The sequence below is a fragment of the Salvelinus alpinus genome, chromosome 24 (assembly GCF_045679555.1).
Source record: "Salvelinus alpinus chromosome 24, SLU_Salpinus.1, whole genome shotgun sequence".
NCBI lineage: Eukaryota > Metazoa > Chordata > Actinopteri > Salmoniformes > Salmonidae > Salvelinus > Salvelinus alpinus.
The window spans coordinates 15916307-15928761 of record NC_092109.1 but is presented as its reverse complement, the minus strand read 5'-3'; the positions used below and the strand labels follow the sequence as shown (position 1 = coordinate 15928761).

The following is a 12455-nucleotide window of genomic DNA, read 5'->3' as shown; positions in this document are numbered from 1 at the left end:
ATTCCTGAGCAAGCTCTGTACTGGTGGTGCCCCGATCCCGCAGCTGAATCAACTTTAAGAAACGGTCCTGGCGCTTGCTGGACTTTCTTGGGTGCCCTGAAGCCTTCTTCACAACAATTGAACCGCTCTCCTTAAAGCTCTTGATGATCCGATAAATGGTTGATTTAGGTGCAGTCTTACTGGCAGCAATATTCTTGCCTGTGAAGCCATTTTTGTGCAAACAATGATGACGGCACGTGTTTCCTTGCAGGTAACCATGGATGACAGAGGAAGATCAATGATTCCAAGCACCACCCTCCTTTTGAAGCTTCCAGTCTGTTATTCGAACTCAATCAGCATGACAGAGTGATCTCCAGCCTTGTCCTCGTCAACACTCACACCTGTGTTAACGAGAGAATCACTGACATGATGTCAGCTGGTCCTTTTGTGGCAGGGCTGAAATGCAGTGGAAATGTTTTTTGGGGATTCAGTTCATTTGCATGGCAAAGAGGGACTTTGCAATTCATCTGATCACTCTTCATAACATTCTGGAGTATATGCAAATTGCCATCATACAAACTGAGGCAGCAGACTTTGTGAAAATGAATATTTGTGTCATTCTTAAAACTTTTGGCCACGACTGTACACAAGAGATGAGGAAAAATGCTTGAATGTGCATATGTATGTGTGTGTATGCACCTACACGGTTGGGACGTATGTGTGTGTATATGCATGAGAGTAATGTGTGTACACCAGAAAGAGAACAGTATGTCTGTGGAGAGGCCTCTTCACTTTGTTTTCAACTAGAAGTCAATGGCCTTCCCAGATGTCAGGGCAGCAGCCTCACCTTCAGCTGGGGGAGGAGAGGAGAGGGAGAAGGAGGAGAAGAGGCGGAACAGTGAAGGAAACGACAGGGCTACAGAGCAGAGCTGGGAGACTCAGCCATGTCACGCTCCAGTGGCAGAGGTCTCCTTCACACTGCTAGCGGACTGGCGGCAGACACACATACACACACTCACAGTCACACCCACGCACACACACATACTCACAGTCACACCCACGCACAGAAAAGTACACCATTCATAACAGCACCGAAGTAGGTTTCCTTTGTACATTGCATTTACCTAGAGCTGGCATCAATAGACCAGTGTTTCTGGAAGTCAAGTCACATGATACTTCTGTAGACCCCGCCCTCTGGTGTTTTGGAAAAGACTCATGCGTTGCCATGGCATCTGAACACCTGCTTTCCCCTGTGTGATTGTACTTTTCCACCTGCTTGGGGAAAAGGGCCTCTCACCCCCCCCCGCCAAAAAAAAATGTTTCCATGCCAATGTGATTTAACTGTGTTTTTCCCTGTTGGCGATGGCTGGGCTGCCAATGGCTCCAAGAGGAAATCAATGAGTGGACTTTTTGAGAGTTGGAGAGATGAGGGTTTGTGTGTGTGTGTGTGTGTGTGTGTGTGTGTGTGTGTGTGTGTGTGTGTGTGTGTGTGTGTGTGTGTGTGTGTGTGTGTGTGTGTGTGTGTGTGTGTGTGTGTGTGTGTGTGTGTGTGTGTGTGTGTGTGGATGGTGGATTCCTCCCACGTGGGGGCTGCTCGGGGATGAGACAAGAGAGGAGGTTAGGCAGGAAGCGGGAGCTGGGGTGTGACCAGAATGAGTATGACTGCAGCTGTGGAGTCTGCCAGTGGACAAATGGAGGACCTGTGCAAAGAGGGAGGGAGAGAGAGACTCACTGGGCTAGAGGGGCTGTTATACTGTAGACTCTGTCTGGGCCTGGAGGGGACTGTCTATGGATGGCTCTGAGATACGGTATGTTCCCAGGGGCTAGGAGCTAAAGCACAGTGACCTAAAGCACAGTGACCTTACACCTGACCCATGACTGCCTTATGATATCTAATCCCTCCCTACTGCTCTGAGGCCCTGGGCATACAATTAGTCTTCAATCATAACACACACAAACAGACCACTAATACAGGCCTGTACAGAATACATGCTTAGAGGATTGACAGGTTGACTTAGTTAATGTGTGTTTGGAAGTCTTTGAGTCGTGGGTGGTTGTACTTCAACACTAAGGCACGGTAAACAACTGTTACTCTACTTACCGTGGGGTTTTGTCTTTATACGCCCCTCTGCCATAAGATCTTCTCTCGTGCAGCAGATACCTTGTTGTATTCAGAGGTGGTTGTGGTCTTGTGTAGTCAGGTCGGCTATTCTTGGTTGTGACTACAGCCATCACAGACTACTACTCTACTCACACAGTCATCTGTGAGTATTCCTCTGGCACGTACTTTACTAGTGTCTCTCTTAATGGCCCTTGGCATGGGGTACTGGGCAGACACCGGGCAGGCGGTGTGCCCATCCTCAGACAGACAATCCCTCTGTGTTCCCCTGGCATGGCCTGGCAGCATGCCTCATGCAGGGCAGCTTGCAGCAGTGGGCACTAGCCAGTAGGCAGACAGAAAGTCACTATGGGCAGTAGGCTCTGGGCACAGTGGGCAGTGGACACCCAATCAGGGGAGAGTGGGATATCTCACACTTACATAGAGGTTAGATTACTCTGCTGTACTCATGGAAGGAGAGAGAGGAGACTGGTTGCATGGAAGGAGAGAGAAAGAGAGTGGGAGAAAGAGTGAGAGACACAGAGAGAGAGAGAAACACAGAGAGAGAGAGACACAGAGAGAGAGAGACAGAGAGAGAGACAGAGAGAGACACAGAGAGAGACACAGAGAGAAAGAGACAGAGAGAGAGAGACAGAGAGAGAGACAGAGAGAGAGACAGAGAGAGAGAGAGACAGAGAGAGAGACAGAGAGAGAGACAGAGAGAGAGACAGAGAGAGAGACAGAGAGAGTGGCACAGAGAGAGTGGCACAGAGAGAGACACAGATAGAGACACAGAGAGAGACACAGAGAGAGAGACAGAGAGAGGCTTCAGCGGCCAATCAGCACACATGAACCATGGTCAGCTGTCGTGGGGGGTATGTATGTGTGTGGGGGGTTGACCAAAAGGTCTCTGACATTCTGACTCAGATGCCTTCCACTCATTACACGCATTACACACACACACTTCCCAGAACTCTCCACTGTACTCAGCCTCCTGGCCTTGAAGGAATTTGGACTATAAACGGAACTATCCAAGACATACTAGGATAAAGAAACGTATATACTGTGACTCAACAACATGATCACGAATGCTTTGTCTATACTCAAATAAAACTACTAGAAATGATTTGACTGACATTTGTTCACTCCACTCACAGACGGTCCGTTCACGGGGACCCCTCCCACTTACGGTTACGATGCAGACCGTGCGGAGGAGCAGAGGCGCCACCATGACATCCTGCCCTACATCGACGACTCGCCCTCCTCCTCGCCACACCTCAGCTCCAAGAGCCGCAGCAGCCGAGACACCCTCTCCTCTGGATCCCTTGAGTCCTCCAAGTCGGTGAGTGTGCCCCTTCCCACTTCAATTAAGTCTACCAGAAAGGTCATCTCCCACTCATTCCAGGAAGCTCCTCATATCGAACAGGGAATTCTTTCCCAGTCTATAGAGTACCACAGTATGAGTCACAATGCCCATAAAACCTAGCGGTCAAACAGGGAAATGGTTCCAATCGGTTTCACACCATTCATTTTTCCCACAGGGGATTTTAGAAACACTTCAAATAAGGGCTGTGTTTTGTGTAGGCTTACCCTGGCGTGACGTTTTGATAACTGTGTAAATCTCTCTAGGACATGTTGACTTTTATCAATATATTCGCCTGTATTTACCCCCCAAGATGAAATGCTAATTAGCTGCTAATGTGGCTATCATAAAGAACTACAAATGCCATGATGATCTGGGTGAGACTGCCGAATCAAGGCAAAGGAAAGAATGTCTGGATTAACTATCTAATGTTAGCTAAATGTAGTAATGTATACATTGGCAACATTTCTTTAAATTGATAATTCTATGAACTGTCTTGTGCAAGTTTTAAATTGACACAAGAGGTGACGTGCAGGTGCTCGCAGGGATTTGTAGTTTTGCATGATGTCTACTTTGACGCTAATTAGCATTTTCAAAACTGAGAGTAAATAGAGACGAATATATTGATAAAAGTCACCTTGTCCGAGAGAGATTTACATGGTTGTCACAACAGGCTAAGCAGAAACACAGCCCTCGTTTTAAGTGTTTCTAAAATCCCCTATGGGGAAAATGAATGGTGTAAAAAAACGATTGGAACCATTTCCCTGTTTGACCGCTAGGTTTTATGGGTATTATGTCACCTCCACTGTGGGTTCTATTCTATCACCCTCTGGCCCTCCCTCACGGCCTCAACCATGAAGAGGCATTAACACTTATCTCTGAGGTACGTCATCTAACTATCTGTGAGCTTATTATCTTCATCAATTAGCTGTATTACCTAAGTTATATTGTGGTTTTTGTGATGTGATTAAACTCATGATAGGTGTGTGTGTACACCTCACTGTTTGGGTTAGCCTGGCGCGGTGTATGTGTCGTGCTAATCACACTGTGCTGCAGTCAGTCTCTCGCCTGGAGGAAGTAGTCACATCAATTGTCATAAAGGAAGGCCTATGACCCGCCCCTGTCTCGCCTCAGTGGCAGAGAGAGCGCTTGTCAAATTGATTGATGGTTGAATCTTCTAATAAATGTTAGAGTCCCTGGGGTGCACCCAACCTCTGACCGTTTGGGTTTGTCTCACTCATTGGTTTTAATAAGCACACACACACACTCTTTCTCTCTGTCCCTCTCTCTCTCTCACTGTCCACAAAGAGTGATGGATTTGTTATACAATAGCAGGGATTGAGTGAACATTGATGCGGGGACTCTGTGCAGGTGTTTGATGGGGTTGAGGTCAGGGCTCTGTGCAGGTCAGTCAAGTTCTTCCACACCAATCTCAACAAACCATTTCTTTATGGACCTCATTTTGTGCACAGGGGCATGTTCATGCTGAAACAGGATAGTGCCTTCCCAAACTGTTGCCACAAAGGTGGAAGCACAGAATCGTCTAGAATGTCATTGTATGATGTAGCGTTACATTTTCCCTTCACTGGAACTAAAGGGGTCTAGCCCGAACCATGAAAAACAGCCCCAGACCATTATTCCTCCTCCACCAAACTTTACAGTTGGCACTATGCATTCGAGCAGGTAGCGTTCTCCTGGCATCAGCCAAACTCAGATTCGTCCGTCGGACTGCCAGATGGTGAAGGGTGATTCATCTCGTGTCCACTGCTCCAGAGTCCAATGGCAGCGGCAAGCTTTACACCACTCCAGCCGACGCTTGGCATTGCGCATGGTGATCTTAGGCTTGCAACCTATGACGGTGATTGCATGGCTGTGTGCTCAATTTTATACACCTGTCAGCAACGGGTGTGGCTGAAATAGCCTAATACGCTAATTTGAAAGGGTGTCCACATACTTTTATATATACAGTGCATTCGGAAAGTATTCAGACCCCTTGACTTTTTCCATATTTTGTTGCGTTACAGCCTTATTCTAAAATTGATTAAATAAAAAATGTTCCTCATCAGTCTACACACAATACCCCATAATGACAAGGCGAAAACAGTTGTAATTCTTTTGCAAATGTATTACAAATACGTAAGTAAGACCCTTTTGAGACTCAAAAATTGAGCTCAGGTGCATCCTGTTTCCATTGATCATCCTTAGACCGCTGCGCCACTCGGGAGCCCTTTATAAAATGATTTGGAAAGGCACACACCTGTCTATATAAGGTCCCACAGTTGACAGTGCATGTCAGAGCAAAAACCAAGCCATGAGGTTGAAGGAATTGTCCGTAGAGTTCAGAGACAAGATTGTGTCGAGGTACAGATCTGAAGAAGGGTACCAAAAAATGTCTGCATCATTGAAGGTCCCCAAGAACATAGTGGCCTTCATCATTCTTAAATGGAAGAAGTTTGGAACCACCAAGACTCTTCCTAGAGCTGGCTGCCCGGCCAAACTGAGCAATGGAGGAGAAGGGCTTTGGTCAGGGAGGTGACCAAGAACCTGATGGTCACTCTGACAGAGCTCCAGACTTCCTCTGTGGAGATGGGAGAACCTTCCAGAAGGACAACCATCTCTGCAGCACTCCATCAATTAGGCCTTTATGGTAGAGTGGCCAGACTCCTCAATAAAAGGCACATGGCAGCCCGCTTGGAGTTTGCCAAAAGGCACCTAAAGGACACTCAGACCATGAGAAACAAGATTCTCTGGTCTGATGAAACCAAGATTGAACTCTTTGGCCTGAATGCCAAGCGTCACGTCTGGAGGAAACCAGGCACCATCCCTAGGGTGAAGCATGGTGGTGGCAGCATCATGGGACCTATTTCTGCTACACCCGTTGCTGACAGGTTTATGAAATCAGCGGCAGGGACGTGGAGACTAGTCAGGATCGAGGCAAAGATGAACGGAGCAAAGTACAGAGAGATCCTTGATGAAAACCTGCTCCAGAGAGCTCAGGACCTCAGACTGGGGCGAAGGTTCACATTCCAACAGGACAACGACACTAAGCACACAGCCAAGACAACGCAGGAGTGGCTTCGGGACAAGTCTCTGAGTGGCCCAGCCAGAGCCCGGACTTGAACCCGATCGAACATCACTGGAGAGACCTGAAAATAGCTGTCCAGTAACGCTCCCCTTCCAACCTGACAGAGCTTGAGAGGATCTGCAGAGAAGAATGGGAGAAACTCCCCAAATACAGGTGTGCCAAGCTTGTAGCGTCCTATCCAAGAAAACACAAGGCTGTAATCGCTGCCAAAGGTGCTTCAACAAAGTACTGAGTAAAGGGTCTGAATTTTTATGTGAATATTATATTTCTGTTTTTAATTTTGCAATAAATTTGCAAACATTTCTGCAAACCTGTTTTTACTTTGTCAATATGTGGTGTTGTGTGTAGATTGATGAGGGAACAAATCAACTTAATACATTTTAGAATAAGGCTGTAACGTTACAAAATGTGGAAAAAGTCAAGGGGTCTGAGTACTTTCCGAATGCACTGTCTCCCCCAGAGTCTTCCGCTACCATCAGGCCATTCCTGAGTGATCACATCACCCCTGAGGCAACGACCTGGAAAAAGGTCACTCTCATGTCTGTGGGCCCCGCCAACTCTTCTGAAGGGTTAAGATTCTCCTTAAGGCTGTTAAATGTCTTTAATGAGTCCCCACTGCCTGGCAATGTGTTTTGCCTGACTCAAAATGAATACAATTTTTGTTGCCTGACTAAAACGAAAGTCATCGTGGGATGCAATGTGGTAGATGTCAACACAGAGACGTAGAATAACTAGATAGACTAACCGTCAGGCCCCTGTAGCATATCTCTCTGTCAATGCCTAGTTAGTCGGTCTCTCTTGAAATGGAAAGTATTACAGTACAATAACTCACTGACAGATGTTTATATTTCGCATTACACCCGAGTGTTTCGTTAATAAAGACTTCAGAGAGAGGGACGATGGTGATCTTCAGAGAAAATATGACAAATGAAAGTGAACAGGGCTGTTATAAAATGAGATGCCCACACCGCCTCCTACCTGGCTTTGAACCTTATGGAAACTGGCGTCTCGCTACCATGGGAAACTGAGAGAAGAGAATACATGTTATTTCAATGTTGCTACGTTTCCCTCAATGTCCTCAGTTGTTAGGCTTACTCATATGATAATAACTGGTAGTATATATTATGGTGTATTTCCAGTGAGCAATTAGCTTGGGACCTACTTAAACAAATCAGTAGTGATGATGAGTCCGTGCTATTAGGACCACTGCTAGTTGTGTATTTTGGATGTATTTAGTGAATGAGAAATGAAGTCAAGGTACACAAAGTTACTGTAGACTGACTTTGGGTGGGTGCGTTCCTTATGATTGTCCTACTATTTACACACACACACACACACACACACACACACACACACACACACACACACACACACACACACACACACACACACACACACACACACACACACACACACACACACACACACACACACACACCGGACACACTCAACTCTTTTAGTTGTGTGTACAGTAAGTACCTACTTTAAGGGAGTGGCTGCTGTTGTTGAGCTATAGGCCCAGCCCTAGACCCCCTCTGTCTTGGCTGTCTGCACACTGAGAGGGGCTCATTAGTTGTTGCCGTGACAATGAATAAAATATGTTATTATGGAGATGTGATGGGCCATCCCGAGGTGAGGAGGAGTGTCTGGGCCTGAGCAGTGAATGAATAAACACTCGTCGTTTTCCCTCCTCACTCAACTACACAATGGAAACGTGGGCTAGCTGGGCCCATTATAACTCGAGAAGGTTTCACAAAATGTTCTCTTCACTCATTTTTATTTAAAGAGATTCTCTGGTACTTTTGTATACTTTTTAGACAGTGGTTTTAAAAGTGGTCCCCGAAAATTACGTACTACGTAATTATGTGCAGATACACTATATATACAAAAGTATGTGGACACCCCTTCAAATGAGTGGATTTGGCTATTTCAGCCAAACCCGTTGTTGACAGGTGGATAAAATCAAGGACAGAGCCATGCAATCTCCATAAACAAACATTGGCAGTAGAATGACCTTACTGAAGAGCTCAGTGAATTTCATCGTGGCACCGTCATAGGATTCCACCTTTCCAATAAGTCAGTTTGTCAAATTTCTGCCCTGCTAGAGCTGCCCCAGTCAACTGTAAGGGCTGTTATTGTGAAGTGGAAACATCTAGGAGCAACAACGGCTCAGCCGTGTAGTGGTAGGCCACACAAGCTCACAGAACGGGACCGCTGAAGCACGTAGAGCGTAAAAATCGTCTGTTCAACACTCACTGCCGAGTTCCAAACTACCTCTGGAAGCAACGTCAGCACAATAACTGTTTGTCGGGAGCTTCATGAAATGGGTTTCCATGGCCGAGCGGTGGCACACAAGCCTAAGATCACCATGTGCAATGCCAAGCGTCGACTGGAGTGGTGTAAAGCCGCCATTGGAATCTGGAGCAGTGGAAACGCGTTTTTTGGAGTGATGAATCACGCTTCACCATCTCGCAGTCCGACAGATGAATCTGTGTTTGGCGGATGCCAGGAGAGCATTACCTGCCCCAATGCATAGTGCCAACTGTAAAGTTTGGTGGAGGAGGAATAATGGTCTGGGGCTGTTTTTTATGGTTTGGGCTTGGTCCCTTAGTTCCTGTGAAGGGAAATCTTAACGCTACAGCATACAATGACATTCTCGCCGATTCTGTGCTTCCAACTTTGTGGCAACAGTTTGGTCATACATCTGTTCTCAGTCATGTAGCTGGTCCAAACATCCAAAGCGTGCATACTCTTGTCAAATAAAATGCTTTAAATGATCTTCTCTTTTAACACTCTTGTCAAGTATGGAAGTAGAAAAGGCCTGTTGTATAAGAGCCAGAGAAACAGATCCAAACACAGCACAGACCCCTGGGTAATGGAGTCCATCAGTTTGTTAGGACCCCTGTAGTTCCCCAGAGACTCTTACTGACATCTGCTGCTTCCACTACCTGTGCAGTGGCCATTTACCCCTCATTAACACACATACACACACACACAAGGTGCTTTCTCGCATTCGCATTGTGTCATTCATTTCAGCATTTATGCATTTGTTGGACTTATTATCTCTCCTATGGCTTCTGTTACTAAACTGTTGCACACACACACACACACACACACACACACACACACACACACACACACACACACACACACACACACACACACACACACACACACACACACACACACACACACACACACACACACACACACACACACACACGTTTGTTTTACTATCCTTGTGGGGACCAAACATCTGATTCCCATTCTTAACCTAACCTTAACCCCTATCCCCTAATTCTAACCCTAACCTTAAATCTAACCCCTAAACCTAAAATAGCCTTTTTCTATGTGGGGACCGGCGAAATGTCCCCATTTGTCAAATTTTTTCTTGTTTTACTATCCTTTTGAGGTCATCTGGTTCCCACAAGGATAGTAAAACCAAACACACACACACACACACACACACAATCACACATAGAGGAAAGCCCTTTACCTGAGCACGCATTATGTCTGCCCTTATCCTGTCTGAGACTAAAGTACATTCTCATCATAGTCTCCAAATTAAGGCAGTAGTCAGATCCCTCTCTATTGTAGCTTACCCCTCCTCTCTCAGAATCTCTCTTTCAAAGGAGCCCCAGGCTGTGTTCTGAAGTAGCTGGGTACAGATAGCTTTAGTTCAGCTTAGTGAATGGGTTGGATAGCCCAGACCCAGGAGAGGTACTGCCTGGCCCAGCCGTGGCCTTCTCTACCCTGCTCTACTCTCCCCTTCCTCCACTCCTTCTCTCCTCTGTCCTGGAGCCTGGGGGTTAGCTTTGCCTCCTGCCATGACTCTCCTCTGTCCTGGACCCTGGGGGTTAGCTTTGCCTCCAGCCATGACTCTCCTCTGTCCTGGAGCCTGGGGGTTAGCTTTGCCTCCAGCCATGACTCTCCTCTGTCCTGGAGCCTGGGGGTTAGCTTTGCCTCCAGCCATGACTCTCCTCTGTCTTGGAGCCTGGGGGTTAGCTTTGCCTCCAGCCATGACTCTCCTCTGTCTTGGAGCCTGGGGGTTAGCTTTGCCTCCTGCCATGACTCTCCTCTGTCTTGGAGCCTGGGGGTTAGCTTTGCCTCCAGCCATGACTCTCCTCTGTCCTGGAGCCTGGGGGTTAGCTTTGCCTCCAGCCATGACTCTCCTCTGTCCTGGAGCCTGGGGGTTAGCTTTGCCTCCAGCCATGACTCTCCTCTGTCTTGGAGCCTGGGGGTTAGCTTTGCCTCCAGCCATGACTCTCCTCTGTCTTGGAGCCTGGGGGTTAGCTTTGCCTCCAGCCATGACTCTCCTCTGTCTTGGAGCCTGGGGGTTAGCTTTGCCTACTGCCATGACTCTCCTCTGTCTTGGAGCCTGGGGGTTAGCTTTGCCTCCAGCCATGACTCTCCTCTGTCCTGGAGCCTGGGGGTTAGCTTTGCCTCCAGCCATGACTCTCCTCTGTCTTGGAGCCTGGGGGTTAGCTTTGCCTCCAGCCATGACTCTCCTCTGTCTTGGAGCCTGGGGGTTAGCTTTGCCTCCAGCCATGACTCTCCTCTGTCTTGGAGCCTGGGGGTTAGCTTTGCCTCCTGCCATGACTCTCCTCTGTCTGGGCCATTTTTAGATACCAACTTACATCCCACGGGAAACCCTGACTGCCAGAGTTATTTTAGTTTCCTTGGTTAGGCAAGACGGCCCAAAGCTCTTTCCTTGGCCGCATGTTGAATGTTTATACTCTCTAGTGAGGTTGGGTTGGCCTGGAAGAATGCTATAGAACAATGGCTTCTTTAAAGACGAAGCTGTATCTTTTACACCCCAGCTTTTATAAACTATTGCTCCTCTAATCTTCCCACTACGTTGTTGTCATTCAGACTCAAACTAATGGTCATGCCTGGTGTGCTTTGTCTCATTCTGTACAGTACTTGTATTGTGCACGTTTGTCATTGTTGTTTCCTGTGTGTTCGCTGCAGACGGAGTTGGACCTGGAGAAAGGCCTGGAGATGAGGAAGTGGGTTCTGTCTGGGATCCTGGCCAGCGAGGAGACCTACCTCAGCCACTTGGAGGCACTGCTACTGGTGAGAGGCTGGAACACACACACACACACATACACACACATGTCTTGCCGTGAACGCTCTATGTGTCACATGCACACAAACACACACACACTATACAAACTCCCTTTCTATCTCCCTCCCTCCTATTATCTCAGCCTATGAAGCCTCTGAAGGCAGCAGCCACCACGTCCCAGCCGGTGCTGACCATCCCCCAGATCGAGACCATCTTCTTCAAAGTGCCTGAGCTCTACGAGGTCCACAAGGAGTTCTACGACGGCCTACTCCCCCGGGTGCAGCAGTGGAGCCACCACCAGCGGGTGGGGGACCTCTTCCAGAAACAGGTGAGGTCATAAGACAGATCCTTGGGGTGTTCCCCCTGCCCTGTGTCTGTAGGAGCCAGGAGCCTGACTCGGGATGACAGAGGACTTCCTAAAGAGTCCCTCCCTGGACCTGGCAACATGACATCATGACATCGTTTTGACAATGACACAGGACCTGGATGTATTATGCAGTCTGCCTGTGGCACCGTGACACAGCTCACTGCAGCAGCCTTACTCTGAATGGGAGCCTTCAAATGTCCGATCTGATCAACAATGTATCATCAATATGGTGAATGAAATCACTTTGATCGACCTCATGAGGTGAACCTCTATGGGGACAGATGGAATTATCCCCCTCACCCAAGAAGTTCTGCCACGGAGGCCGGAACCAAAGCTATACTGACTGGGTCCATTTTATCATGTTAACAACGGGTCAATTAACTCTGAATGAATCACTTGTTTATCCCTCTAATGCTCATGCAGTCACTGCAGGAGAGCCGGGCCTGTCATGAGGGCTGTATGTAATGGGGACAGTGGACAGGGAGAAGGAGTGTC

General features: G+C 47.6%; 1 protein-coding gene across 1 annotated transcript in view; it reads left to right on the top strand.

The window, feature by feature from the left end:
• LOC139552234 (breakpoint cluster region protein-like) overlaps nt 1-12455 on the top strand; it is a 130625-nt gene that overhangs the window by 91057 nt on the left and 27113 nt on the right. The window contains exons 3-5 of the mRNA XM_071363760.1: nt 3235-3419; nt 11497-11601; nt 11736-11921. Coding sequence (XP_071219861.1) covers nt 3235-3419; nt 11497-11601; nt 11736-11921 — 476 coding nt within the window. The remainder of the gene's footprint in view (nt 1-3234; nt 3420-11496; nt 11602-11735; nt 11922-12455) is intronic.